At 42.8% G+C, this 25459-nt stretch overlaps 3 protein-coding genes across 5 annotated transcripts; 1 reads left to right on the top strand and 2 right to left on the bottom strand.

The window, feature by feature from the left end:
- Positions 1 to 252: 252 nt before the first annotated feature.
- Positions 253 to 15593, bottom strand: lonp1 (lon peptidase 1, mitochondrial). The gene is made up of 21 exons (XM_080771285.1): positions 15015 to 15593; positions 14157 to 14245; positions 12799 to 12918; positions 11844 to 12015; positions 11166 to 11279; positions 11001 to 11062; positions 10371 to 10500; positions 9923 to 10006; positions 9546 to 9614; positions 9126 to 9277; positions 7922 to 8060; positions 6690 to 6868; positions 5565 to 5652; positions 5237 to 5359; positions 4711 to 4827; positions 4147 to 4287; positions 3507 to 3672; positions 3024 to 3122; positions 2786 to 2913; positions 2081 to 2245; positions 253 to 1117 (listed from the first exon to the last, which is right to left on the bottom strand). The coding sequence occupies exons 1-21, from the start codon at positions 15588 to 15590 to the stop codon at positions 968 to 970; spliced, it is 3063 nt and encodes a 1020-aa protein (XP_080627411.1). The 5' UTR covers positions 15591 to 15593; the 3' UTR covers positions 253 to 967.
- Positions 15594 to 16478: 885 nt separating this feature from the next.
- vmac (vimentin type intermediate filament associated coiled-coil protein) lies at positions 16479 to 21956 on the bottom strand. Of its 3 annotated transcripts, none has more exons than XM_080769453.1 (3): positions 21935 to 21956; positions 21023 to 21337; positions 16479 to 20312 (listed from the first exon to the last, which is right to left on the bottom strand). In XM_080769453.1, exons 2-3 carry the CDS (start codon positions 21214 to 21216, stop codon positions 19901 to 19903), a joined length of 606 nt encoding a protein of 201 aa, XP_080625579.1. In that variant the 5' UTR covers positions 21217 to 21337; positions 21935 to 21956; the 3' UTR covers positions 16479 to 19900. The 3 variants fall into 3 exon arrangements, with proteins under 3 accessions (XP_080625579.1, XP_080625578.1, XP_080625577.1); XM_080769452.1 differs by lacking the exon at positions 21935 to 21956 and adding an exon at positions 21710 to 21916; XM_080769451.1 differs by lacking the exon at positions 21935 to 21956 and having other exon boundaries at positions 21023 to 21916.
- Positions 21957 to 22131: 175 nt separating this feature from the next.
- Positions 22132 to 24864, top strand: LOC308319916 (NADH dehydrogenase [ubiquinone] 1 alpha subcomplex subunit 11-like). The gene is made up of 4 exons (XM_080770148.1): positions 22132 to 22264; positions 23051 to 23143; positions 24013 to 24135; positions 24653 to 24864. The coding sequence occupies exons 1-4, from the start codon at positions 22186 to 22188 to the stop codon at positions 24763 to 24765; spliced, it is 408 nt and encodes a 135-aa protein (XP_080626274.1). The 5' UTR covers positions 22132 to 22185; the 3' UTR covers positions 24766 to 24864.
- Positions 24865 to 25459: the final 595 nt, after the last annotated feature.

The following is a 25459-nucleotide window of genomic DNA, read 5'->3' as shown; positions in this document are numbered from 1 at the left end:
CACACCAATCTGATCTACTGAGCACTTTAAGTGTCATGGGAAGAAAAATAAATTAACTTGTTTTCTCACTATATATATGTTGTCTCCATGAGATCTCAATGGACGATAAACATTACAGAATGTTTTTCAGAACATCAGGCAACTCAGTCCGACCAGTGTCGGAAATAGCAAATGTGTGCAAGGAAGTGAAACATGATAATCCATTCCATTTACTGCAAAGAACAGACTAGAGAGAGTAGCCAGTGGGGTTGTGTTCAGCATTATATTAAAGGCAACAGAACATCAAATGATTCACATCTGGTCATATATAACACAATAATAATATCAATATAAAATAACATCGCTTATGATGTAAAGTCTGTCCGAGCTCTCTTATATCCCAGGACACTTGTCTTGAGACCTTTCTGTTCCGGGCTCTCTGGCATTCTGTGGCTGCTTGGCAGCGAAGTCACAACCCCAAACGTACTGGTTAGGAGATTATCATCGTTCCGTCATTTGGTCCTGGGTGTGATGATGTGTCCGTCCATCAGACACATTTATTTGGCGGATGTGTTTCACATCCTTTCTTCACCATGGGAGGGTGACTGCCTCATTGTTAAATATTAAAATCATATTTCGGCCACCCTCATAATGAGCAATCACACCACTCGAATTTTAAACAAATCACGCACTGCACATCTCCACAACAGAACCAAGCAGGGCTTACCATCATGATCGGGGCCAAGACTATACATGCTGACAAACGGGGCCAAAATTCCCGTTTGAATCTAATGTCCTAGCGACAATCTGCAGAAATAAAACAGAAATGTTTTTGAAACTAAATAATAAAATCTGTGCTATAAATATTACGTGAACCACCCTAGCTAGAGCAGTTCTGGTTTGTTTTGTCTGGCAGGGTTTGCCCCTTTTGGCCCTGTAGTGGAAAGCAGGCATGTTGTGTTTGGCCTTGTGTTGGAAATGTCAATGTCTACGAGTCTGAGAAAACAATGGGGTATATTTTGTCATAGTGATCCACAAAATGGACCTCCAATCCCTCCCTGATGTAGTCTGCCAGATCTGAGAAATCCTTCTTGTTCTCAGCAGGTAGGATGATGCAGGTCACTCCTGCACGACGAGCCTGGGGAACAAAAGACAACATTATGAGACAGAGACGATGTTGAGAATGTGTGTCTGCTTTACACCTATCAGTAGCATTTGACTGATCACTGGTCCCATATGACAGAAAACTTGTCGTACGGTTAGTTCTACGCACTGCTCTGCATTTATCACTCAGTTATTTGACATGAGTGGAGCCTACGATCACATCTCATGTCAATTGTCAAGTCTCAACTTAATATTGTGTATGCAAATGTTTGAGCGACTCTGCTGTAAACAAAGTGAGATCTGGCCTGTGGGGATCTCGTACACAACATTGCACAGGATAACGCAGTACAATTGGGTGCTATTGGATGTTCCGATGCAGTCGTAGCTACAACTGGGGGCTGTACGAAGACGACAGGACCTCATTCATTGCTTCTAAAAATAAAATGCAAATAGGTCGGGTGCAGTACTTAGTTTAGACAGTTTTTGGTTTAGACTAGTCATTGGTTAGACCAGTCATTAGTCCTACAACTACAACCTATCTCAAACCCTCACCCTAAACCTAACCTCCCACGGGGCAGCACACCTAAACCTAACTTCAACCCATGTCTAACCAATGACTAGTCTAAACTAAGTATGCACCCCAGTAGGTCAACATGGGAAGCAAGCAATGCTACGGTTAGTAAAATATTTGAATTTATGTGATTAAAGTGTCAAGTGTTGTTGATGGATATATTTTTTATCTCTGCCACTGTTGACAGCATCAGTGATTCATTAAAGACTGCATTCTTAATACTTCTGTATACAACATTTTACGTTGTTTGATTATAATTATGACATTAACATAAGTTTCTCTTCTTGGCCATATTCTGTAAACTCTAAAGCATGAACTATAGCGTGAAACCGAGAATTGAGATTGAGATTTCTGCACTCGGATCTGCGATGGTTTCCGTGTGTGCCGGTGTGCCTGACCGCAGGTTCATGTGGGAGTCATACTTACGGCTATGGTCTTCTCCTTGATTCCCCCCACCGGCAGTATTTTGCCAGTCAGAGACAACTCTCCTGTCATGGCCACATTCTGGCGCACTGGCCGGTTGGTTGCTAGGGACAGCAGAGCAGTGACGATGGTGCAGCCAGCGCTTGGCCCATCCTTGGGAGTAGCCCCCTGGAAATGAAAATGCAGCTTTATTAAAGCAGCTAGTCACCCTAAGTGAGTTGTTTCATGGCAAGAGGCACTCAAATGGAATACAATACAAAACGTTTTTTTCTCGTGGGTGATGCACCAAGAGAATAGCTCCTTGCACACAGCCTGCTTTTTAATAGAACCTTTGTGGACATTTTCTTAAGAAATTAGATCCAGACCCACCGGAACGCACCCAGGGTGCTAGCCAGTTTCCGGCAAGCCGCCCCGCGTCCGAAACGGTTGAGAAATGACAGGGTTACCATGTGGGGGTCCCTCTACTGTACCCTCCATCTACTGTACCGTCACTGTACTGGCACACCCGGAATCACCATATATATACAGTTAATATGTGTGTTTGTGTGTTTGTTAGGTTGCGCACAAGTGGTGAAAAACAACCATGCTGTTTTCGTACTCACCCAACCACCCAGCCAGCTACCCCCACACACACACACACACACACACACAGCTCCGTAAGGGAGTGGTTGTACCACTCAAAAAAAGGTTATTGTATCACAAGGTTACCTCGGGAACATGCAGGTGCAGGTGGGAGTTGATGAGGAAGTCGTTATCCAGGTCCTTTTTCATGAGGAATCCTCTGGCAAAGGTTAAGGCAATTTTGACACTTTCCTTCATTACGTCACCAAGCTGACCTGCAAGGTTGAAGGAGGAGACATTGACCCTTCATTACATATTAGTTTCACGCCTTAGGCTGTATTATTCATCTCTTATGTTCAGTCTAGTGTCTGATGATATGACCGACCTGTGACCTCCAGCGATCCCTCTCCTTCTTTCTCCCCTTTCTCCCCTTTTGTGACACGAGGGCGACGTAGCAATGTCTCTATGAACAGAGTAGTGCCACCTGGAGAGAGAGTTGTATTTTGTTTATGTAGACATAGCACTATATAGTATATATGCATAGTTTCATTATATAGATATATTCCACTGTTATGTTCTTAGCTTACGTATGATTCATGATAACTAGTCTTTATGTATATGATGTATCTGTATGCTTAATGTAAATCTCTCTGGAGTAAGCGTCTGCTAAATGCCTAAATTGTAAATTGTTACAGCAGTGCCCATTTGGTTCCAAACTATCATTTAGCTGGGGACCCCCTGGAACTGCCTCAAGGACCCCTGGGGGTCCCCGGATCCCACTTGGAGAATCGCTGTGTTACAAGGTTAGGTTAGTAGATATATTAATGCATACAGTATTAATATATGCCTATGCGTGCGAGCATCTCACCCATGGCGGTCCATGCCAGGCCCATGACGACACCCGGGGGAGTTTCCTCGTACATTCGGTCGACGGTGTACAGCGGTTTGCCAACGTAGTTCTGCAGGTTCTCGGGTGTGATGGTGACGCCGCTATCATCCCCGCTAACGATATGGAACGCCACTTTACGGAACACCTGGGAGAGACGGGCATAGAGACACAAACATACACGCAGGAGACATTAAGATGGCTTAATTCGGATTATGTAACCTGTGTAACTAAGAGAACACTTGTTATTTAAACCTAGCATACATACTGATACTTGGTAAATAAGGTAACGACTCGAGTAATATGTTTTTAAGTGGTGCAACCACTTCAAGAAACAGCAATGTCCGTCCCTGGCTGTGTCTGTCCCTGTGTCTCTATGTTTAGGGTACCAACAGGGGGCACTGTTGCACCACTTCAGACGGGACTCATTTAGTCATCAGAATAACAATGTTCCCTTTTAGAATATAGTGAATATTTTTAGACTGTGCTCACTAAACATGTAAGTAAGGCTCCCTATATCTTGTTTCTGTAGTGAGAGGCGACTTCATGTGTACCAAAGGGTCATATGCCATAATGCCAACCTAAACATAATTTTGTACTTCAAGGTCAAGTTTAGATTTACCTTTTCAACTTGTTTCTGTAGATTCCTGACCCCAGACTCCCTGCAGTACTGTCTGATGAGCAGACTGAGGGCGTCTGAAGAGATGGAGGCCTTCTCCTCTGTAAGACCACACAGTGTACGCAGCTGAGGGACCAGGTAACGCTGCGTTTGGAGACAGCGTGAAGAGAAGGGAACAGAGAGAGAGACGGAGAGAAAAAGATGTCATTCGAAGAAGTCTTCAAAAAGTGGCATAACACGATAGCTCCTTCTAATAGGCAGGAGCGAATGTGAATAGTTACTATTATGGACAACATGTGTATTTTTAAGAACACACCGGTCTATTGTGTGCTAAAAGTCTGACTTTGAGACCGTTTTCACAGTGTAGGTCAATGAGAATATATCGGATCATCACTTTTTAAGCAACGGAGCAACTATTGAAGATATCTCACCAAAGTTGCAATGAAACTACACAAGTCAAACCTTTACCAAAGTTGAATTGAGCTTTAAGCTAGCTGTGAGATTCCTTTGCATAACTGACAATGACCGGAAATGCCAGTTGAATGGACATGCTTTCCATGGCGTTACCTCTGCGATTTTAAGCTTCTCCTGTGCCACGTATCCCGACACATTAATCATCTCCATCCTGTCCCTCAGAGGCTCTGGAATGGTGTCGACCACGTTGGCTGTACAAATAAACAAAACCTGATTGGACCAGGAACAGAGGGAGAGAGAGACGGCAGAGATTTAGACAACAGGAAGTACAATGGGAATAGATAGTACAGTCAAAGCTAACAGTTAACCGTTAAAAATAAAAAGTGAACTCAAACAGTTCAGTCACAATTTGCACCCAACAGATTGTGGAGGAGGCCCTTCTAAGTTCAAGTTATAAATGACAGCATTTAGTTTATCCTCCAAGTTGAGACGACCTAAGTCATATCTGGAACATGTGCATCACAACCTAATGAATTAGTATTTTATCTTTCAAAATACTCAGGTAAGAATAAGATACTACGATACCGGTATTAAAAAATATATGCAGATGAAGCACATTTTCTACCTGTACATGTGCGTGAGTATCAGAGCATCACGCATGCGCACCGACTCTCCTTACCTTCGATAGGTCCACAGGCACGTCCAGGTAATGATCCAGGAAGTTGGCGTTCTGCTCGGGGTCCAGAAGCTCCAACAGTGCCGAGGACGGGTCACCCTGGTAACCACGGCCGATTTTGTCCACCTAACAGCGAAAGGTTAGGACCGGTTAACCAAACACAGTTTAACCAAACTCATCAACATTGTTATTACCATATTAGTATTATATATCACACTCCAGCCTATCCACCTAGCAAAAGCAATATTCAGTTATACTAGGAGAGAAACAATGAAGTCATAGCACTTTGTAATCATGTAGAAATGAAGTCTCATGGACAACCTCCACTAACCTCATCTATGAGCACCAGTGGATTCTCCGTCTTGGTTTTCTTCAGGCACTGGATTATTTTCCCTGGCATTGCACCTACATAGGTCCTCCTGGTCGCAAAAAGATACATTTAAGTTACAGTACATATAGGACCAACGGTGCAAATAATGCAAGTAGAAATAGTAGCCACTATTTGTTGATTCAGTGAATTGGAAATTTAGGATCATGTTTAACAAGTCCCCAACAACAAGGTGTGTGTGTGTGTGTGTGTGTGTGTGTGTGTGTGTGTGTGTGTGTGTGTGCGTGTGCGTGCACCAATCAATTCTGATTGGATTTGAATCAAACTTCATACAAAGCTTGACAGTCGACCAAGGACACTGAATTCTAAAATAGTTTTCAAATTAAATAAAAATGTGTATTAATGCCCACTAGTATCTAATACATTTTGAAAATATGACTTTGTTAACAGTTTGACGCCGCTAATTGTTTAATCCAGGGTTCCACCGCGCGTAATACGACATTCCCGCCTTTTGTTTTATGTGTTTAATTCACTGTATTTTAACAATTAAAAAGAAACTCCATCTTTGCCGCAGAGCTGGAAACGAGACCTTCATGTTATGATGACGAAACCGGAAATCAACACATGCTGTGGGCTGCTAGGGCTTCTGGGAAATTGAGGCCAATGCAAATGAAAGGGGTACAACGCCTCAAGGAGGGGGGTCTTGTGGTGCACCAAGATGGCGGGTGGGGCGATCGTTCATAACAAACGGACAAACGTTTTTTCGCCGGATTTTCACGGATCAAAAGCCCAAATACTTCAGCGTATGCTTTAAAAGGTAATAAAACAATCTCGGCAGCGTAGAATATTTGATTAAAATGCGGGTAAAGTGTGATTTGCAGTAGAACTGTTAAAGGTTTTGCCCGCTCACACACAGACCTAGGCATTTTCCCATGTGCCATTTTAGTTTGCATTTACTCTATTCTCAAAGCCTAAATACTTCTCTGTGTGCAAAAAACAAACAAAGAAAAGTTACTCAAAGATTTAAATCATAGACTGCCAAACATCTGGAGTGCACTGGCCATTTTGCAATTGTAGAAGATAAAACTGTAGTAGTATTTACAGTACTGCCAGACTATACTTGCGTACCTATGGCCTTTGATCTCAGCCACGTCAGTCATGCCTCCCACGCTGAAGCGGAAATACTGCCTGTTGAGGGCTCTGGCGATGGAGCGGGCTATGGAGGTCTTCCCCACTCCTGGAGGGCCATAGAAGCACAGGATCTTCCCCTGGGTAGACCCACGCAGCTGACTGACCGCTATGAACTCCTACAGACAGACAGACAGACAACAGACAGACAACAGGGAGAGGACGAGGACGAGAAAAAGGATATTATATGGGTTCTATAGAGAGAGAGAGAGAGAGAGAGAGAGAGAGAGAGAGAGAGAGAGAAAGAGAGAGTATGTGTGTGTACTCTCCCCCAGTATGTCAAGTAAATGATACCTGGACAAATTGTGTTCAGCGTGAAAACAACCCGTCTGAGAAATTACATTCTGATCTGCACGTTGCAGGCAGCCTGTTTGATCAGGCCTCCTAAATTAACCTACAGACACTGAATTCTGGGGTTGGAGTTAAATAGTACAGAATTTGTTCCTAGTAGTACTTCCTAGCATTGATGTGTTCTCACTTGGGCAACAGTGCAATATACCAAAAAACTAGTTAATGTAATAATTTACATACATTAAAAAAATTCAATCTGTTTTATATATAAAATACAAATGGCAGAGCTGTATATGGAAGAGATGTTGGTGGCAGCAATATTGTGATGACAAGTAAAGGCTCATACATAGTCTGGATTTTCAGTGGTGGGGTGACCACCGAACTACAACATGACGTCATGAGCCGCGGTGAAGAGCAAACCATCGCCACCGCCACCGCCCCAGCCCTTCTCTCTGTTTTTACTCACCATCGCTCAACGTTATTTCAGCTCCGGTGGTCAGCTCACCACCGAGGGGTGGTGAGCTGACCACCGAAAATCCAGACTATGAATAGGCCTTAAGACGCGCAAACGCAGCTAGTAAATTGCAATAACAGCTTGCTGAATATCCATTCACTCACTTCTGCACGAAGCACTGTTGTGAGCGCAGCCTGACACACACACACACACACACACACACACACACACACACACACACACACACACACACACACACACACACACACACACACACACACACACACACACACACACACACACACACACACACACACACACACACACACACACACACACACACACACACACACACACACACACACACACACATTTGGTGTGAAAAAATATTGCCAGTGGAAGTCAAAGTCATATATGGTATTCTAACCAAGATGCGTTTCTTGACATCATCCATCCCATAGTGATCTTCTTCCAGAACCTCTCCGGCTCGGTCCAGTGCCAGGTTCTCTTCACTGTACGTCCCCCAGGGCATACTGGTCAGCCAGTCGAGGTAGTTACGGGTTACACTGGAACACAAAGACACAACTTTTAATTAAGACGGTAATTAAACTCAACTAAACTAATAATTGGTGATGCACCGAATATTCGTCCGCATGAAAATATTCGGCAGAAAATGGCTAAAAATGCATTTTCGGCCTATTCGGTTTCGGCCCAAATAGGCAGAAAATATATCACCGAATAGTGTATGCAATTAATGCATTCAAAAGAGCTGAATAAATGTTTATTATTATTCAAGTTAAGTTTTGCCAAAACCATTTATTTTGCCATAAATCAGGTAGCTTTAAGGTACAGCCATGACAGCAATGATAGGAAAAAAAGATATAAAATATTAATCATATTCGGTACTCGGTTTTTGAACAACTGTTTCCTATATTCGGTATTAGGTTTCGGCCAAGAATTTCCCTTTCGGTGCATCCCTACTAATAATCAAATCATCACTGATTGACAGTGGATCAGAATAACGTTTAGAGTGGAGCAGTAGATATGACAAGGTTGTTCAGTGTTGAGCATATAGTAGGAGAACAGAGGAGAATAAGATAATTATTGTATTATTAAGATAACAAAAACTGTAGCAGAGACTAAGCCCAAACCACATCAAAGGGTCGGATCAGACGGTTTTAGGGTCAACCACACCAATACAACTCATTGAGTTGCAATGAGTTGCATTGGTGTGGTTGACCTTAAAAACCATCTCGTCCCGTCAATTTATGCTTTCATCGACGAGTTTGGAATGACATGGCACACTACGTTTCACAATGTTCAGAGTGTTCAGCGTGGTCAGAAAATGTAAACAAAGGATGTGGTCTTCTTCAGCTCTGTGGTAATGGAGCTTACTTCGTTTTCCCAAACAATCAGAATAGGCGGCATATTATGAAGCACCTGCGTCCATTCATTTCTCCAAGGTACACGACACACTGTGATGCTCTTCCGTGACCCATTTGTATTGGTTTCATTGTCACTTTCGTTGTGCGACGATGTGCACGCAAAGCATAAATTGACCTTAACCGAGTGGTCCTCCTGTAATATGTAGAGCACAATTGAAAACAGCAGAGCGAGCAGGGCAGACTAACTTGAACTCTGAAGAGTGGTTGTCCAACAGTCCCAGTTTGGTCAGTTCTTCATTGATGACGTCCATGATGTGTTGAGGGACAGTTCTTTCCTTCAGCCTCTCTCTGAACTTCTCCTCGATGGCGTCCTTGTCCTCCTTCTCCAAACCCAGCTCCTGAAAACAGCACAAAAGACCAACATTACTTTACAGGAGGCCATAATAAACAGGGCCACTGACATACTGTCGTAAGCGTACACATTGTTTTCACTTCTGAAATCACTGCCTTACTCAAGGATCACACATATAATACTGGCATAGAACTAAAGTTCTACGCTAATCAGACAACTTGATACACCCGTGTTGGTCCCCAACATGGCAGGTGTAGGACTACATTTGAAACTCATGAATATAGTCTATTCTGAGAATATGCCGTGTCTCCAACCTTCTTAATGATCTTGAGCTGCTCCTGTAACAGGTACTTCCTGTGGGTCTGCTTGATCTTCTCCTCAACCTGGTGGAGGAAGGAGAGGAAAGGCAAGGGTTTGAGAAAAATGAGAGGGAATTGGTTGAATATTTAACAAATTCTATCATTCTCTATCGTGAGGACATGTGAAAATACAAGACACAAGACTTCCCGATCTCTCTCTGAAAAAAAAGTCAAATTGTGACTATTTCCATAGGCCCAAGCACCGGTGCGTAGTGTTGGGTCTGATTCTCATATGTCCTCAGTTCAATATTGACGAGTTCTCCTTTAAGTAAGAACAAAATACCATACAGCACAGTGGATTATAATTGTGAAAATGCTTGATTTGACGTGACCTCTCTTCCCAGGCGTTGCTGCAGTTTACTGAGCTCATATTCCTTCTTCAGGAGAGACAGAGCCTTGTACAACCGCTTAGGGATCTGGGGAGAACAGACAGGGAAAACAGTCAACATGTGACGAGAATGAGTTTGAACTCTTTCATTGTCCAATGTCGTTCATGTTGAAACGATTAAATATCCTAGAATGTGAAACGCTACATTGCAATAGAGGGTATGCGATTGTATAAAGTGAGTGGCAAAGTGAGCTTAACGTCGTTTAACGCAATCAGATAGGGCTTTTCTGTTTGGATGGATGGGCTGTGAAAGCCAGAAAGTCGTTTTTTGCCACTCAGTCAGTAGGCGTTCCCGCATAACATCCGGGTATGATGATGCGTCACGTGCATACCCTCTATAAAAAGCAGCAAAACATTGTAGAATGAGAAGCTAAAAGCGGACTTCAACTCACGTTGATCTCTTCCAGAACGTCCTGGAGTTCGTGGGACTCTGCTCCGGTCAGAGCCGCTCCCATGTCACTGAGGTAGATGGGGTTATCAACAACTCTCTGGCCCGCCTGCATCATCTGGAGGACTGACTCCCTGAGAGAGAGACACACACACACAGATGTAGTCATGACAACAACATCCCCATGGAATAACGCTAAATAAAATCTCATGACTGAAAGTTTAACGAAGAAATCACAGTTTGACGGCTCACAATTTACAGCGCTCGAAGCATTTAGAGATACAGGGCTTGGGAAATCATGTTATAATAATGGAGGCTCAATGGAGCTGGATGGAAAAAACCCACAGCTGGTGGGGACGGAGGCATTGCATAGCTACTGGGGCAATGCTAAAAGGTAAATTGACGGTCGCCGCTATCATATGGAGTATATGGGTTCTACAAAGTACGTCCGTGGTTGGCACCTGCCTACCCTAGCCTAGGAATAGGAGACTAGAATATGTTCGTAGATGGCGCAGAAAGAATTAATGTTTGTTTAGAGTAAAATGTTTGTTTAAAAGGAGTGAAGCGCCCCTCACTTCACACGAGGGAGATTTTTTTTCTTTCATTTGATTGACTGAATTTTCGGCGGACAAACCTGTAGAGTGGGTTGAGGGCGATGATGTCACGAATGGTCTTCACAATTTCAGCCGTCAGTGCCTGAGGAGGACGGAGCACAAGCATCGTAAAATGTACCGTTATTCTACCGTACTCGACTGTACTCCTTTGCTGCTGGAAAAAACACCGGTGCGTGTCTGTGTACCTTAACCTCCTCTGTGACGGTGAACTGTTCATGTTGGATGTTGTCCACCTCGACCATCAGGATGTCAGAGGACAGTAGGGGCTGGATCTCTGGGGTCAGGTCTGCCTCTTTTATCTGACGAGTAAGAGCAATAGACCCATCAAAGTGTATAGGGACAGATGTGTCAATATGTCAAAAGAAGAGGAGGGAGGGGAGTAGTACTGATCAAACAAACAGCAAAACATCCTAGCTCATGGTAATATCTTATTCTTACTTAGAACAGTCCTAAATATAATATTTTATACATGGGCGGAAAGACTACAGGCAGCAGGCGTTCCCCGTCGCTGCCACGCCCCACTGTTGGCCTGGGGATGGGTGTGTAGACTACCACGTTCAACTGGCCAGATTGTAAAGAGTGCCAAGGTTCACGCCATCTACCCGCTTTTAACTCCCAGCTGAGCAGGCACCTTGACCAACCACTAGACACGGACACTAGTTTCCCCTACCGGGTTCCCACCCTGTTTGGAGCACCCAAGCCACTACCAGGAATCAAACCCAAGCCTCTGTGGTGGTCGGCGAGTCATTTTACTCTATGCCCCCCTCAAATTAAAAAAATAAAATCGACAGCATACTGCACAATATAATACAGTGGCAAATGATCTGTATCGGGGAGAGAGAAAACATTTCTCCTGCACTGACCTTATCCTCCAGTGTTTCCGTAACAGCACCAGAAGGGTCTTTACGGTTACGTTTGGGTTTGCGTCTTGGTGCTGCCTTGGGTTGTGAGCCGCTCTCTGCTTCAGACTCTGATGTAGTGGAGGTCGCCGCCTCCTCCTCCGGTTCCACGTCCAGCTGCCGGTTGATACGGATCCTGACCAATCAAAATGCACATAAAAAAGGTGATATAGATCCTCCTGACCAATCACAATGCACATAACAAAGGTCATATACAGTAGATCCTCCTGACAAATCACAATGCCCATAACAAAAGGTAATACTGGTGATATTATAGATCCCTGACAGCCTCAGAATGTACAGTGGACAGTAGGGCTGTGACGGTTCGAAATTTAAGCTGACGATTAATCGTCACAAAAAAAATCTATTAACAATTTAATTGTGACTTTATGCATTGCATATTGCAACGTTATACAATTTGTACCGGTATTTATTTATGTTTGCCTTTTAGGCATCTTAATCACAAATTGCACAGGCAGATATACTTAAATATACAAAGTAGTATTTCTTTTATAAAACAGCAGACATCGTTGATCTACAAGCTTACATCACAAAGGTACGTGTTGTAAGCTTGTAGATCTGCAATTTATGCTATTTTAGATTTTTTTATGGACATTTTTCAACATGGAAACGATTGACAATTATGCCAAAATAATTGTGATTATCTCAAATAATTGCAATTAAGCATTGTGACAGGCCTAGTGGACAGAGTCAATGAATAATAGTCGTTTCACTGCCGTGGCAGCCATGTTGATGATGTGATTGTGGGCTGATTGGCTGACCTGTCCATAGCCCAGCAATGACACACAGTCAGTGGGTAGACGGAAATCGGCCATCTTATAATGAGCATTAGGAGCAATTAAACAAAAATATGGTTTGAAAATGGGTCAAGTACTCGAGCAGAAGTATAATTTCTAACCTGCGGTGTCCCATGACAATCATTCTTAGCTTGTCCCCCAGGTCCTGCATCTCATGGATCTGAACGAAGGTGCCCGTGGAATAGACGGCATCTAGAGACTCCACCACATCTGATTCATTACTAGAGATGGAGAGACACACAGAGAGAGAGAGAGAGAACAGCTCATTATACCCATTATATTTGTGAGAGCCAGAGAATGAAGCAACACTAAATAAAGAGAAGTATATTAATGATAATGATGAGAGCATCCACATTGAAGAATGATAATGTTCTGTAAACATGTTGAACATGAGTGGTGTGGCCCTTAGTGCCCTCTGATTTTAATGTACAATTTGAGGTCTGAAGGACAATCATGTTATAATTAAGATAGTTCATATTCTACTGGTGGCAGGTTATGAGTTAAACGTACTGTTGATATGGCACACTGACCATCAAGATAATTAAACGGCTGCCAACCCTACACACAAACCCTTCCATTCATTAACATAAATTAATTGTGGAGAATCGGAGCAGCAGTATTGCAGTCGCTGTACAGCACTGTTGTGACGAAAAGAGAGCTGAGCCAGAAGGCAAAGCTCTCTGTCTAGTGTCTACCGAGCAATCTTCTTTCCTACTCTCACATATGGTCATGAAGTGTGGGTCATGACCGAAAGAATAAGGTTGCGACTCACGAATACAAGCGGACAAAATTTGTTTTCTTCCACGGGTGGCTGGCATCTCTCTTAGAGATAGAGTGTGAAGTTCAGTCACACGAGAGAGAATTGGAGAACCGCTGCTTCTTTTCCTGGAAATGAGCCAGCTTGGTTCGGGCATCTGGTTAGGATGCCTCTCGGGCGTCTCCCTAGGGAGGTCCTCGAGGCACGTCCCACTGGGAGGAGACCCCGGGGCAGACCAAGGCACAGTTGGAGGAATCACATCGACTCACTGGCCTTGGAACGTCTCGGAATCCCCCAGGAGGAAGTCACTAATGTTGCTCTGGAGAGGGAAGTCTGGAGCTCTCTGGTGGAGCTGTTGCCCCTGTGACTCGACTACGGATAAGCGGTTGAAGATGAATGGAGTTCATACACTACACTGTGTCCATTTCAGAAGATCTCTGAGATCTTTATTATTCGTTTTTTATTACATTTGCTTGCAATTTTATCATCAGGTTGTTATATTGTTCTGGTGTGGAGTCCCACTGCAGAATGAAGTAAAGTAAACATTGCTTATCACATTTCTTTAAAAAGGACTTGTTCCAAACTTCCGAGTGTGTTGGTATGTCTCATTCATGCAAGTTCATTCAAGGGGTGAGTTAAACAGACTAATTCGGCACAGTTAAATAAAAAAAATAATCTTAAAAAGTGGGCTCATCTTCGTACTTATCGTCTCTCTTCAAGAAGACGCCAGCGTAGGGCTGAGCCAGCCTAACCTTCCTCCTCAACAGTTCCATCAACGGTTTATTTTTCACCTGTCAGAAATAAAATCACAAATGCTGGTCACACTGGTATGCAATGTGATTGACACACACACACACACACACACACACACACACACACACACACACACACACACACACACACCTTTTTGAAACAGCACTTCTCAGACTGAGTTGATTTTACACGTTATGCATCTTTGAAACATCTCACCGACACTCAAGCGGTGCGCCGCTCTCCGTGAACGGAGGGTATGTACATCTACATCCCATGGGGGGCTTAAATAACCGATCAGGGACCCTAGGGCAGCGACGTCCAAACTTCAGAAAAGCAAACCGAGGGTGCCGAAAGGGGCTACCTCAACTCCTGAGGTGCACTAGCACAGACATGTTTTCTCACCCACTAACCATTGAATAAACATAGATATTGCAAATGTATATATGGACTATTGCGAGACCATTATTGCGAGATTAAATTGAATATATAACAGAACAACTTTGTAATTTTCTACAAAACATGGTTATTTTAGTACTCTGCTCACTTCAGTCTGCATATAACCGGTGGTCTGTGTCAACTGTGATTGTAACATTGCATCATCCTGCTATGTCCTTCAGACTCAGAGACAGTGCCTCCCCCTTAAATCAACTGATACATAAAACAAACACTAGCTCTGGTTCAGAGCAGAGCTACATAAGCACTTTATTTCTCAGCTAAGGTCTTAGGTTTACATCACAGTACAAATTAAGCCCAAGTTCATATAAATTAATGGATGCATCATGCAATGAATTCATGTTATCACCTTACCTCTATTATTTTTATGAATCGGGGAAACACGGGGTTCCTGTTAACGGCGATAAGCGGCACATAGGGAAACACCTCGGGCACCAGCATGGGCGTGAGAGCGGTCATCTGGGGTCCGTAAGCCCCGGCTCCACCGCCTTCTCCGCCGGACTCCTCGCCCCCGGAGCCCGCGGCGCTCTCCGCGCCGTCCTCGCCGCCGGCTCCGCTGGCGCGGTTGCCGTACGCCCGGTCCGCGTTGACCTGCTGGGGCAGCCGGCGACCGAGCGGGGCGAGGAACCCCGTTTCGCCGCCGCCGAACACGCCTGCCACCCGGGACCAGCGGTGGTGGGGTCTCCCCGCTAGCCTCCAGCAACCCGCTGTCATTGACGAAGTGATGGGAACGCTACCCAATGTTTTCTTTAGGGTCAAATTCACGCTAAACGGGCGCCTGCTGACGAACCCTGTGAGCGCGGAGGTTCCTCTGAAGCACGACGAGGACGCCGCGCCGATTCGGCATATTCTGCTCCAGTTTTGCGACATAAAGTTAGCGTTTTTGTACAGCTGCCTACTAGCACCGATCATCCTCACGGAGGTGGCCATGTTGCTAGAGCTTTCTACAACACGAGCACGTGACCAAAACACGTTCCTTAACTTCCTTTTCTTCCGGCAGCTTTTGATGATGCTTGGCTGCTTGCACCGGCGCCCCGCCCCCTGCACTGGGGTATAGGTTAACTCTATGGTGGGGGTAGGTCAAAAGGTCATGAAAAGGTAAAGGTCAAGTTTATTTGTATGTCTCCCAGCCAGGTGATATAACATTGTAAAAACACAGAGTTTTGGGGACTGGTTGTCAGAGTTCAGAACCCGCCCACGGCAGTTGTCCTGTAACTATAAGAACCTAACCGAGATGTCTAAATCCCTGACACAACAATATCTGGGTTGTAAAGCCAAATATCGTTGAGATATATAGGTTGTAACTTAATTAAGGATGCTTGTGACGATGACGATGCCAGTGAGTCAACTGTGGATGCGTGTCACAATGACGATGCTATAGTCGTCTATCCATATATGGAGTTTCTACATTGACCTGATGTCAGTATAGCATGATGATATAGACCCCCAGGAACGCGCCCGGGGGGGATCAAAAATCACTCGTGTGAAGTGAGGGGCGCTCTTATCATCGTACATCACATTCCATGCTCAGTCAATCAGCTGAGCACATTTCGTGCTCATACAGACACACAAAGCTGTGCATAGGAGCTCAAAAAAGTAATGTTAATAATAAATAAATAAAGTTGTCCATGGGGATTGGAGGTGTGACAAGCTATTTTCGATAAAACATTGGTGATGTTGGCCATGGGGGATGGTACATGTCCATACTCCAGGCCAGAGCCAACATAACACATTTGATCTTACAAAAAAATAAAATGTTATGGCCTTCTAACACTAACTTTATTTTAAACCGATTCAAACATGACAACAACCAACCAGCAGAGTATAAAATAAATAATTTATTCATGTTGTCAGGCGTGATGGTTATAAAAGACATTTCTGGTTTACAACTGAAATGTAAGGTTTCACAGATCAGCACCGAACAGAACAGAAATTCTGCTATCTGTTATACAGTAGCTTCCATGTGAATTCCTTCCAGCATAGACACACAAAAACATATATAGCCTATAGCCACGATTAAAAGTACGGTAGTATTTTAAGTAAGTTCACACAAGTATGAGGCAGTCGCGCATAGGGAATGAAAAGATACGGACAGTACACATCAGTAACAGCAGGGAGAGACAATAGACCATCAGCAGTGGTTATTATGAACCATTCTTGTCTGTGCAGCAATCACTTTCAATTCAACAACTAAACTGATAACAATAAATTCTCAAATATTTCTCAAAAGCAGCAAGCCAATTAGCTGCCAAGTCAATTAAGCCGGTGAGTACCAGGCTGCTTGTCAATGTTCAGTCAGACAGGAACATTAAGTAAAACAACCACCAACCAGCATTTCCATGGACTGGCCAGCAGCCTGGTTGACAACAGCGATCTTAGGACAAACATATCTGCTCTCGAGTACCAGTCAAATGTCAGAATGAATTTAGTTTTTTTTTGTATCAATATCATTATTATTCCTTCACCAAGACACTGTGGAATATTACATGCTGGAACCTGTACAAATCAACTTGTAATGACAGATATGTAGTATGAAGAACACAAGTGCACATATCTTAAAAAGTTGTATTGAGGTATTTGGAACTTGGAAATTACTAACTCTTGGAAATAGATTTCATTGTTAAGCCATATTATTAGCCAAAACTCTGCAATCTACAGAATAGAGTAGGCCTACAGGATACCATATTGTAAATTCGATCAGGAAGCATGACGAACCATCAGGGTTTCAGTGGCCGACAGCCCAGCAGGAAGTTTTGCATAGAGCTCCATTAAAGTCTGTACAGTAGGAGATTGGGCCTATTGGATTATTTCTAAAATGTTTTCCACCCTTTTCTCCCAATTTGGTCATTCTGTCAATTCACAATTCTCCTTGTCGTTGCCGACCCCTGCTCGTTGGTCTTTAGGGAGGGTGTACTTGTGTAGGGTGTTTGTCTCATTGACCAATTGTGTTTGTTGGGACGCCTGGCCAATGCTAGAGGCATTGTTTTGCCTGTGATTCCAGTCTACTGAGGCACTACATATGGAGCCATATTGGGGACAAACTGTCTCTCTGTATTTGATGTACTGAATCGAACCGGTAACAAGTGATTGCCTTGCGAGGATTCAATCCCCTGGGTCTCTGCAGTGGTCCCCGTTAAGTGAATTTTACATACATCAAAATACAGTTGAAGTGCAATTATTTAATCTCAAAGGCTACAGGCTACCGTTCAACAGTTTTCTCCTTTAAATTATAAAATAGGTTTAAAGGGATAGTTCACCCACAAAATGACTTTTTATGACTTAAATTACTGAACCCATGAAGCCTTGAAATCATAGAGATTCATTCGTTTTTGTCACATTCCTGATCTAATATTCCAATATATGATGAATTTAAGTAAATAATACACCGTCACCAACTCTTAACAAGAGCATCACTATATTTGAAACATTTTATAACCTGGATAGTAGTCCACACTGGATTACACTGTGAGAGTTGTTGTGGAGTTTGATTTAATTTAATTAATTCTTGGAATGTTAGATCAGGAATGCGACAAATCAAAACTCCATGAATTCAAGGCTCCATGGGGTGAGTAATTGATAGAAAAGGTCATTTTGTGGGTGAACTATGTGAGAAGATGTGAAAGCATTGCTAAAGTGTATAGAGTACATTTACACTTGTATTAGCCTATAAACATGTTTGTAATCCCAATAGTGCTATTAAGAGGAACATACAAAGTTTCAGTTGTGTAACTGATGATTAATAATTAATGATTCAGTCATTCATTACAGGACTACTTTAAGTAATTAGCAGTTATATAGACCTAGTAGAGACCAAGAAGATTTTGGTTTCACTTTGAATTATTTCATAATTAATTTGTTAACAAGGCAGGCCTTCAGTCATTACATTCACTTTGGTTGCATTCTCACTGACATAAAAAAAATCTAAAAAAAGATCTTTCTCCACTTATGCAATTCAGACCGGTTTTATATGTACACTGGCCATGTAAAAGTGAATCTCATATGTCAATCTTAAATTATTTGAGCTGAATTATGTGGTCATTCTGCCAATTCCTCTTCAACAATGCACTATATGAGGGGTGGGAAACCATAAAAGATCAATAAAAGAAATAGATGTAACGATAAAACCTGGATTGCATAAGTGAAAAATTAAATTAATATTTAATAAATTATTAATTTCAATATAAGAGGAGAAACTGACATACATGCAAACTAAAAACTAAAACATAGTAACGCTAAATAACACTGAAAAAGATATGCATTAGCTGCGTAAAGCAGTATCTAGACTCTAGAGCCTAATTAAGGGCACAGTCTCACACATTCTTCAGAAGCGTGACGTGAGTATCCTGTTCAAGGAGCAAAGGGGTGGAGTGTCCCCGCTGTGGCATTTTGAGGCGGCGCTTTTGGGCTCCAAAGTGTGGAGCCCAACATTGGTCAATTTGACCGGGTGTCAACCAACAGGGGGAAAAAAAGCCCTGGTTTACCAGGCATTTCACTTTTCTTCTTCTTCAGTAAGCCAACCACTCCAGCATCCAGCATGTCTAACACACCAGAAAACCGGATATATACCCGGAGTATGCGTTGGCTACAATGGGCTCTAATGCAGGTGTGACCGTACCCTTATCATCATTGCATGATGGTGTTGCTTTTCTGGCTTAGCAACGAGTGACATTGTCGTGTGATGAAGTATGAATTGAGGTTAAGGCATCAAACTAGGATATTATTAATATACAAACTTGAAAACAAGGGTTAAATTCTCTTGCGAGACAAGGTGTGCCCTGTAACTAAATTATTTGAAGACTAAAGAATAATGCACTTTGTACCTTAATAAATCTAATGACCCGCAGAAAACATTTCGAGATAATGTAGATGGGGCCATTTCTTTTTACCACAGTGACTTTGTACCAGTTTCTTATTCTGATTATCTGTGTTTCGGTTTGTTTCGTTATTTTATGTGGGGTGGGGGCACGCTCCTCTTGGACAAGTCTATTGACGCTAGCATCACCATGGGCCCAGGTGTTGTTGCAATGCCTCCACCATCCTACATTACTGTATATCTAGACCCATAATGCAAGGCTGTAACTTAAATTCATATCAATCTAATGGGCTGGCTCAACAGTAGGTCCCAATGACAATCTCTTTCATTCATATTCATTTGCCAAGCTTTGTCCAACATACTGTAGATTGGTGCAAAAATGTTTTGATTGCCATCAGTAGTCCAAACCCAAGTTGCTCACACTAGTCTAAACGGTGGTCCCAAAGCCCATGTCATCCATGTCCTGACTGTCTACATCATCGTCCTCGCTCAGAGAAAAGTCTTTGTGGTTGGAAACAACTCTACTGGGGCTGCAGTAGTCAGAGACTGGTACTACTCTGCTAGGGCTGCAGCTCGACTGCACATCTGTCAGGGAACAGTTGGCCATACCCGACTCCCCTGGCCCTCCTACCACTCCAGCTACGGGTCCGAGTCTCTCTGCCTCGGCCATCAGCGCTAGCATGCTGTCCAGAGTGGGTCTGCTCTTACAGATATCGTCCAGCAGGTGGCAACGGTGCTGCAGCTGAACAATCAGCGTTTCTCTCTCTTTCAAGGACTGTTGGTAGTGATGGATGGTCTCCTCATACCGGCAAAGCTTTTCATTAAGAAAAGAGATTTCTCTGTGAAAAGAGAACGTAAGCGTTAGGGACAAAGGAGCTTAGGATACAGTTCACATAGGAAACAGTAAACTCCAATACACTCTTTTTCTCCCCGCATAATCTTTACTGACCATTCAGTCCAGATGGATAGAAGCATTGTTCAATAAAGTTATTAAGTAGATAATTGTCATCAACTAAATGCACTCTCTTCTTATATCGCTTAAAGATATCAGTGTTTTGTTTAGTATGAAATTACCTCCCCATTGCAATTAGAACTGCAGACTCACACCCAATCTTCCACTGTAGTCTGAAGACTCACTTTGCAGACTTATTATACAAAGGCTAGCAATGCAATTTAGATAACATGTTATGTAGACAGTTAGCCACAATTTGCAACTTTAGATTTGCGGCTAATAGACAGTGTCCTCCTATAGTGTTTATAGTTTCAATGTACAGATTATTGGTTTTCTATGGATATCCTACTGTTAGACTGAATGATGATAGGTTCTTGGTTTACTTGATCCTAGATGTCTATTTCTATGTATGTATTGATGTATTACCTTCTGTTATCCATGCTTACTGTAAATCACTCTGGATTATGACTGAAGAGCGTCTGCTAAATGTGTAAATTGTATATTCTACTATATGCCATGGCTGAGCTAAGGTTCACTGTGGCCTGGCCCGTAGTCACTTTTCTTTATTACAAGATTACAACCCACTGCTCTCCTCACCTGTCTTTTGTCTCCGTTATATCCTGAGAGGCAGCTCTCATCTGTTCATCCTTGCGTATCAGACTCTCTGCCTGTTCCCTCACGGTATTCTCTGCTGCCTGCAGTCTCTCCTCCAGCTCTGCCACGTGCCGGTGCACGGCTGCTAGGTGGACGTTGGCCTCTCTGATTTGGACTGGGGACGGCGAGTTTGACATGTCACTGACGTCTGGGAGCTGGCCTCTCGCCCAAGGACTGCTACCGGTATAGTCACACCGGAGCTTACATCAAGTTATAGGACATTAACACATAGGTGAGGGCAGGGTGGCTTCTCAGGAACTGAAAATAACAGTGAGAAGAATGATAAGAACACCAATACAGAAACTCAATGAAGTCTGACCTGTAGGCTTAGTTTATACAGTCTTTCTGGTTAACACAAGTATTAGCTCCTTTGCATTGGCATTAGTATGGACCAGAGCTAAATGACTTATGATACTAGGAGGATCGAGGCACCACGACTAGCATTAAGTAAGCTAAGCTAATCTTATTACTACCCTGCAAATAAAGCATGCAGTAGCATCTCCAGAGTCTGACTAAGGTTTACTGTTAGTCTACTCTGTTTACATTCTCTGCCATGCCCATAATGAAAGTGAATGCTATAGTCCCACACACATTGGATGGCTGTGTGGATAGCTCAAATAAAATGCTAACATAACGGTTTAACGGTTTCCTTGGCGACACGTCATTTATCCAGATCCCAGTCAAATGTATTTAGTTTAGCTTTGCAACCGCTTGTCGCGACCCCAGAAAACAACTCTATTAAGGCGGTTTCTGGCTGAGCCATCGGGTGGGCCATCACTCAGCAGCAACGATGAGGAGGATGTTGTTTATATCTCATAACTGTCTGGAGGAGTTTTTCTGCAACATGATGCTCACCTGTAGACATGACCCGGATATGGTCCAAGCTGTCATGTCATCATCAGCAGCCTTTTTGGCTCAGCGTTTCTGATGGAGCCGATCTACAAGCTCACAACCCGTGGCGAATGCAACGCGCCGTGAGCTTGCAGATCGGCTATTTCCTTAAGACGATGTGTCAATAAAGTTTCACTGTAGTCTCGCGAGAGAAAACCAGACAGTGTCGTTCGTGTGTGTGTATATATGTCCTTGGATGTGAAATCAAATCCAAAATGGGTTACTGGGAACTCGAGGAAGGCAAAGACTGTGTTGAGAAGACATGGATCACCACCAAACTAGGCACTGCTTTAGGTAAACACCATGTCATTCAAACAACCCGGCGTTTGTCTGCGTAAAGATCATGGAACAACAACAGCACAGGCGAAGCTATGACAACTCAGGTTGGCTAGCATGTTAGCTAACGTCACTTAGCTGCTAGTAAACACTGCAGCATTCATTCATGTTTGTGAGCATTATGATGAATTTACTTATGTTCATTGTCACGTGTTAATTGGCGGCGTGACTCTACGAACTTAGTTGTAATGCCTTTGTTATAACACCTTTATCCTTTAGCTTCTGCAGGTGGTGTATCTATGTAATGTATGTGTGACTGTCCCCAGTTGAACTCCCTCAACACTGTCCCCAGTGAATAATAGTGTCCTAAAGTTGAGTCCAAAAGACCAGTGTTAATTGTCTTCTCTCCACCCGTACACATATTGTAGCTAATTGTAAGGGCTTTTTTGATTGATTGATTGATTTATTAATAGTTTGCAGAATTACAGTACATTTCAAGTACAACTCGATACAACAACTGTTAACAATGAGTGGACGACACATAAAGCATTACACTTGTTTACAATAGGGCCCACCTTTTTCAATTCATCAAAACAATTAGAGACGTACGAATATACACAACTATATAATCAAAACAGGAACTCAGAGTCATCATAGAGGAGAATCTAGGGCTAGGGCTTGTCAGTGGATATGCGTCATACTACACAATGTATTCCAGGGCAGGTGGATATAACCTAAACCTATTAGGCTATTACAATTTTGTGGCATTTGATATTGACACATTTCTTGCTTTGTGTTTTGCAGGTCTGGTAGGCTCAGCCTATCACATTGTAGCATTCCAGCCTGACTCTGCAATGGCTGCTGTCCAGAGGGCCACCGGTGCAACTGTTACCATGGGTAAGTAATTTGACCCAACTAAGGGCCGATTCATACTCCTATTTTAGCGCTGTTTCGGCGCTGTAGTGCCGAAATGATTTCGGCTCGTCAGAATTTTTTCAGTAGCACCGAAGAGACGACTTTAGGACGGTTTAATATATCTGACATGAACATATTATGCAACTATGAATAACATTATATCACATTCTAGTAATATCAATGCACCAACATCTTAATTTCTACAGTCTGAGTTGTTGAGAAAACAACCTTCACACACCTAGAGAGAGGCGTAGAAGGAGCAGGTGTGTAGGCAAATGCACATCAATAATAAAATAGAAAAATGTAGTTGAGCTGCTTGGTACAAGAGGATAATCTATTTGAAGTAGGCAACATTTTGGTCACTGATGACCTTCAGGTATTCACACTAGTCTGAGTTAAATTAAACTAAGACTGAGGATTGTACTAGTGATGTCATACTAGTGAACTAGTCTATTGACCAAACAAAACATGCTGCTACTGTCTGAAAACTCACCTCTCCAGTCTCCATAATCCAACTCATCCATCACATACCCTGTTGTAGGCTGGTGAGGTTTCATAGCGTCATGTCACTTTTACTCCAATCTCACTCTGGATAAGGGTGTACTGTATGCTAGCCTGACACTCAGTCTGAACTTTCTAACGATGGCTAGCGATTCAGGGCTAGGTGTCTGCTAAGTGAATGCCTACATTGTAACAAAAATATTGTGTAGGCTGTGGCCTATAAACATCCAGCCTCTTCTGAAAAGCTTTAAAGTATAAAGTACTACATATGGCTGTTGAACATTGTAATCTGCCGCTCTGGTCGACCAGTGGAACTGAAGATGTGTATGTGTGTGTTTCTGTTTCTAAAGCATCCTTGGGAGCAATCTTTGGTATGGCCACGTGTCTCAGTGCTCAGGCTCGTGATGCTCCCGATGACCCTGTGAACTACTTTGTTGGAGGCTGTGCCTCGGGTATATTCCTTGGAGCAAAGAGTAAGTAGTATTACAGACACTTGCACTCTACCAATACAGAATACACACAAAAAAATAAAGCAGTCGTTTTCTGGTTTTCGACCTTTTTCATATCCCGGTCCATTATTTAATTATTTGGCATTTGAGCCACGGAACACTATTTGATAAGATTTAGATTCTCAGACCCAAAACGTGTAATATTTTGTTATCATTGGATAAGATTTTAGCCTAGTAGCCAAAAAGTGAACCCGGACATGTTGAGTACACCAACGTTTTATGTTAGAAATGTTTAGTATGGGTCCCCAGCATGTAGAACCATTAACAACCTATAGAAGGCAAAATGTCATTATGCTTTATCTAATGCAAATACTAGAGAAAAGCAGAGCACTCAAATGTTTAAAAATGAGGAGAGGGTGGATAAAAATCAAGGTACTTTATTTAGAAATGTTTAAAAAAGCCAACATGTTTCGACTCCAAAAGAGTCTTCATCGGGGCAGGCATGCTCATATTGGTGTGTGTGTGTTTTACCCCTTTCCAGCCCACAGTGCAATGACTGGTACAGGAGCCTGTCTTGGACTGGGAACTCTGGCCTTCTTCACCAAAGTTGGCAAGATGGAGGGGTGGAGGCTTTATGGAGAACCAAGACTCTGAGTAGGAGTCAGCGAGACAGCAGCAGGAGGAGGATGGGCGGGTGTAACATGTATATTGTATATTTAATTATTCCTTGAATAAAAACGTTTGTGGAAATGACATACTGACTGTTACTAACTCTCACCTAAAGCAGAGGTTCCCAAACCTTTTCAGCTTGAGACCCAAAAGTTTGGGTCTTCTGTGACCCAAACTTACAAAGAAAAACAACATTTGAAATGAATCACATAAGCCCATTTAAAAATAGTGAAATGTTTGTTTTATGAAACTTATGGAATTGAACATTTACCGAAATGATTTAGAAAATTAAATCTTTGAAATTATACATTTTAAGGAAAGAAGTGGTATTTGGTCCCGACTCCAAAATGGATCCTGACCCATTGTTTGGGAACCAGTGACCTAAAGCACCAAATCACGCTTTTCACATTTTGTAGACACTGTAGATACTGTAGAATAGCGACAGGAAACTTGAGGACAGAGAGAGGGGGATGGACATAACAGGTCTCCATCTGGAATCAAACCAAGGACATAGCAGTTATGTGGTCAATACACTACTCCACTCAGCTACCAGCATAACCTATCTTCACCAAAATGTGAACGTTTGTCTTTGTTCTGTATTATAAAATGTCATAGGACAATGTTTTTGACTGCTGGCCAAACATTAAGCCTTTTCAAGATGTATGGGTTTAGCAGAGGT

This window comes from Protomyctophum bolini (assembly GCF_963924005.1).
Source record: "Protomyctophum bolini genome assembly, chromosome: 8".
In the NCBI taxonomy this organism is placed as follows: domain Eukaryota; kingdom Metazoa; phylum Chordata; class Actinopteri; order Myctophiformes; family Myctophidae; genus Protomyctophum; species Protomyctophum bolini.
The sequence above is the reverse complement of the archived record's forward strand: the minus strand, read 5'-3'. Positions and strand labels throughout refer to the sequence as shown.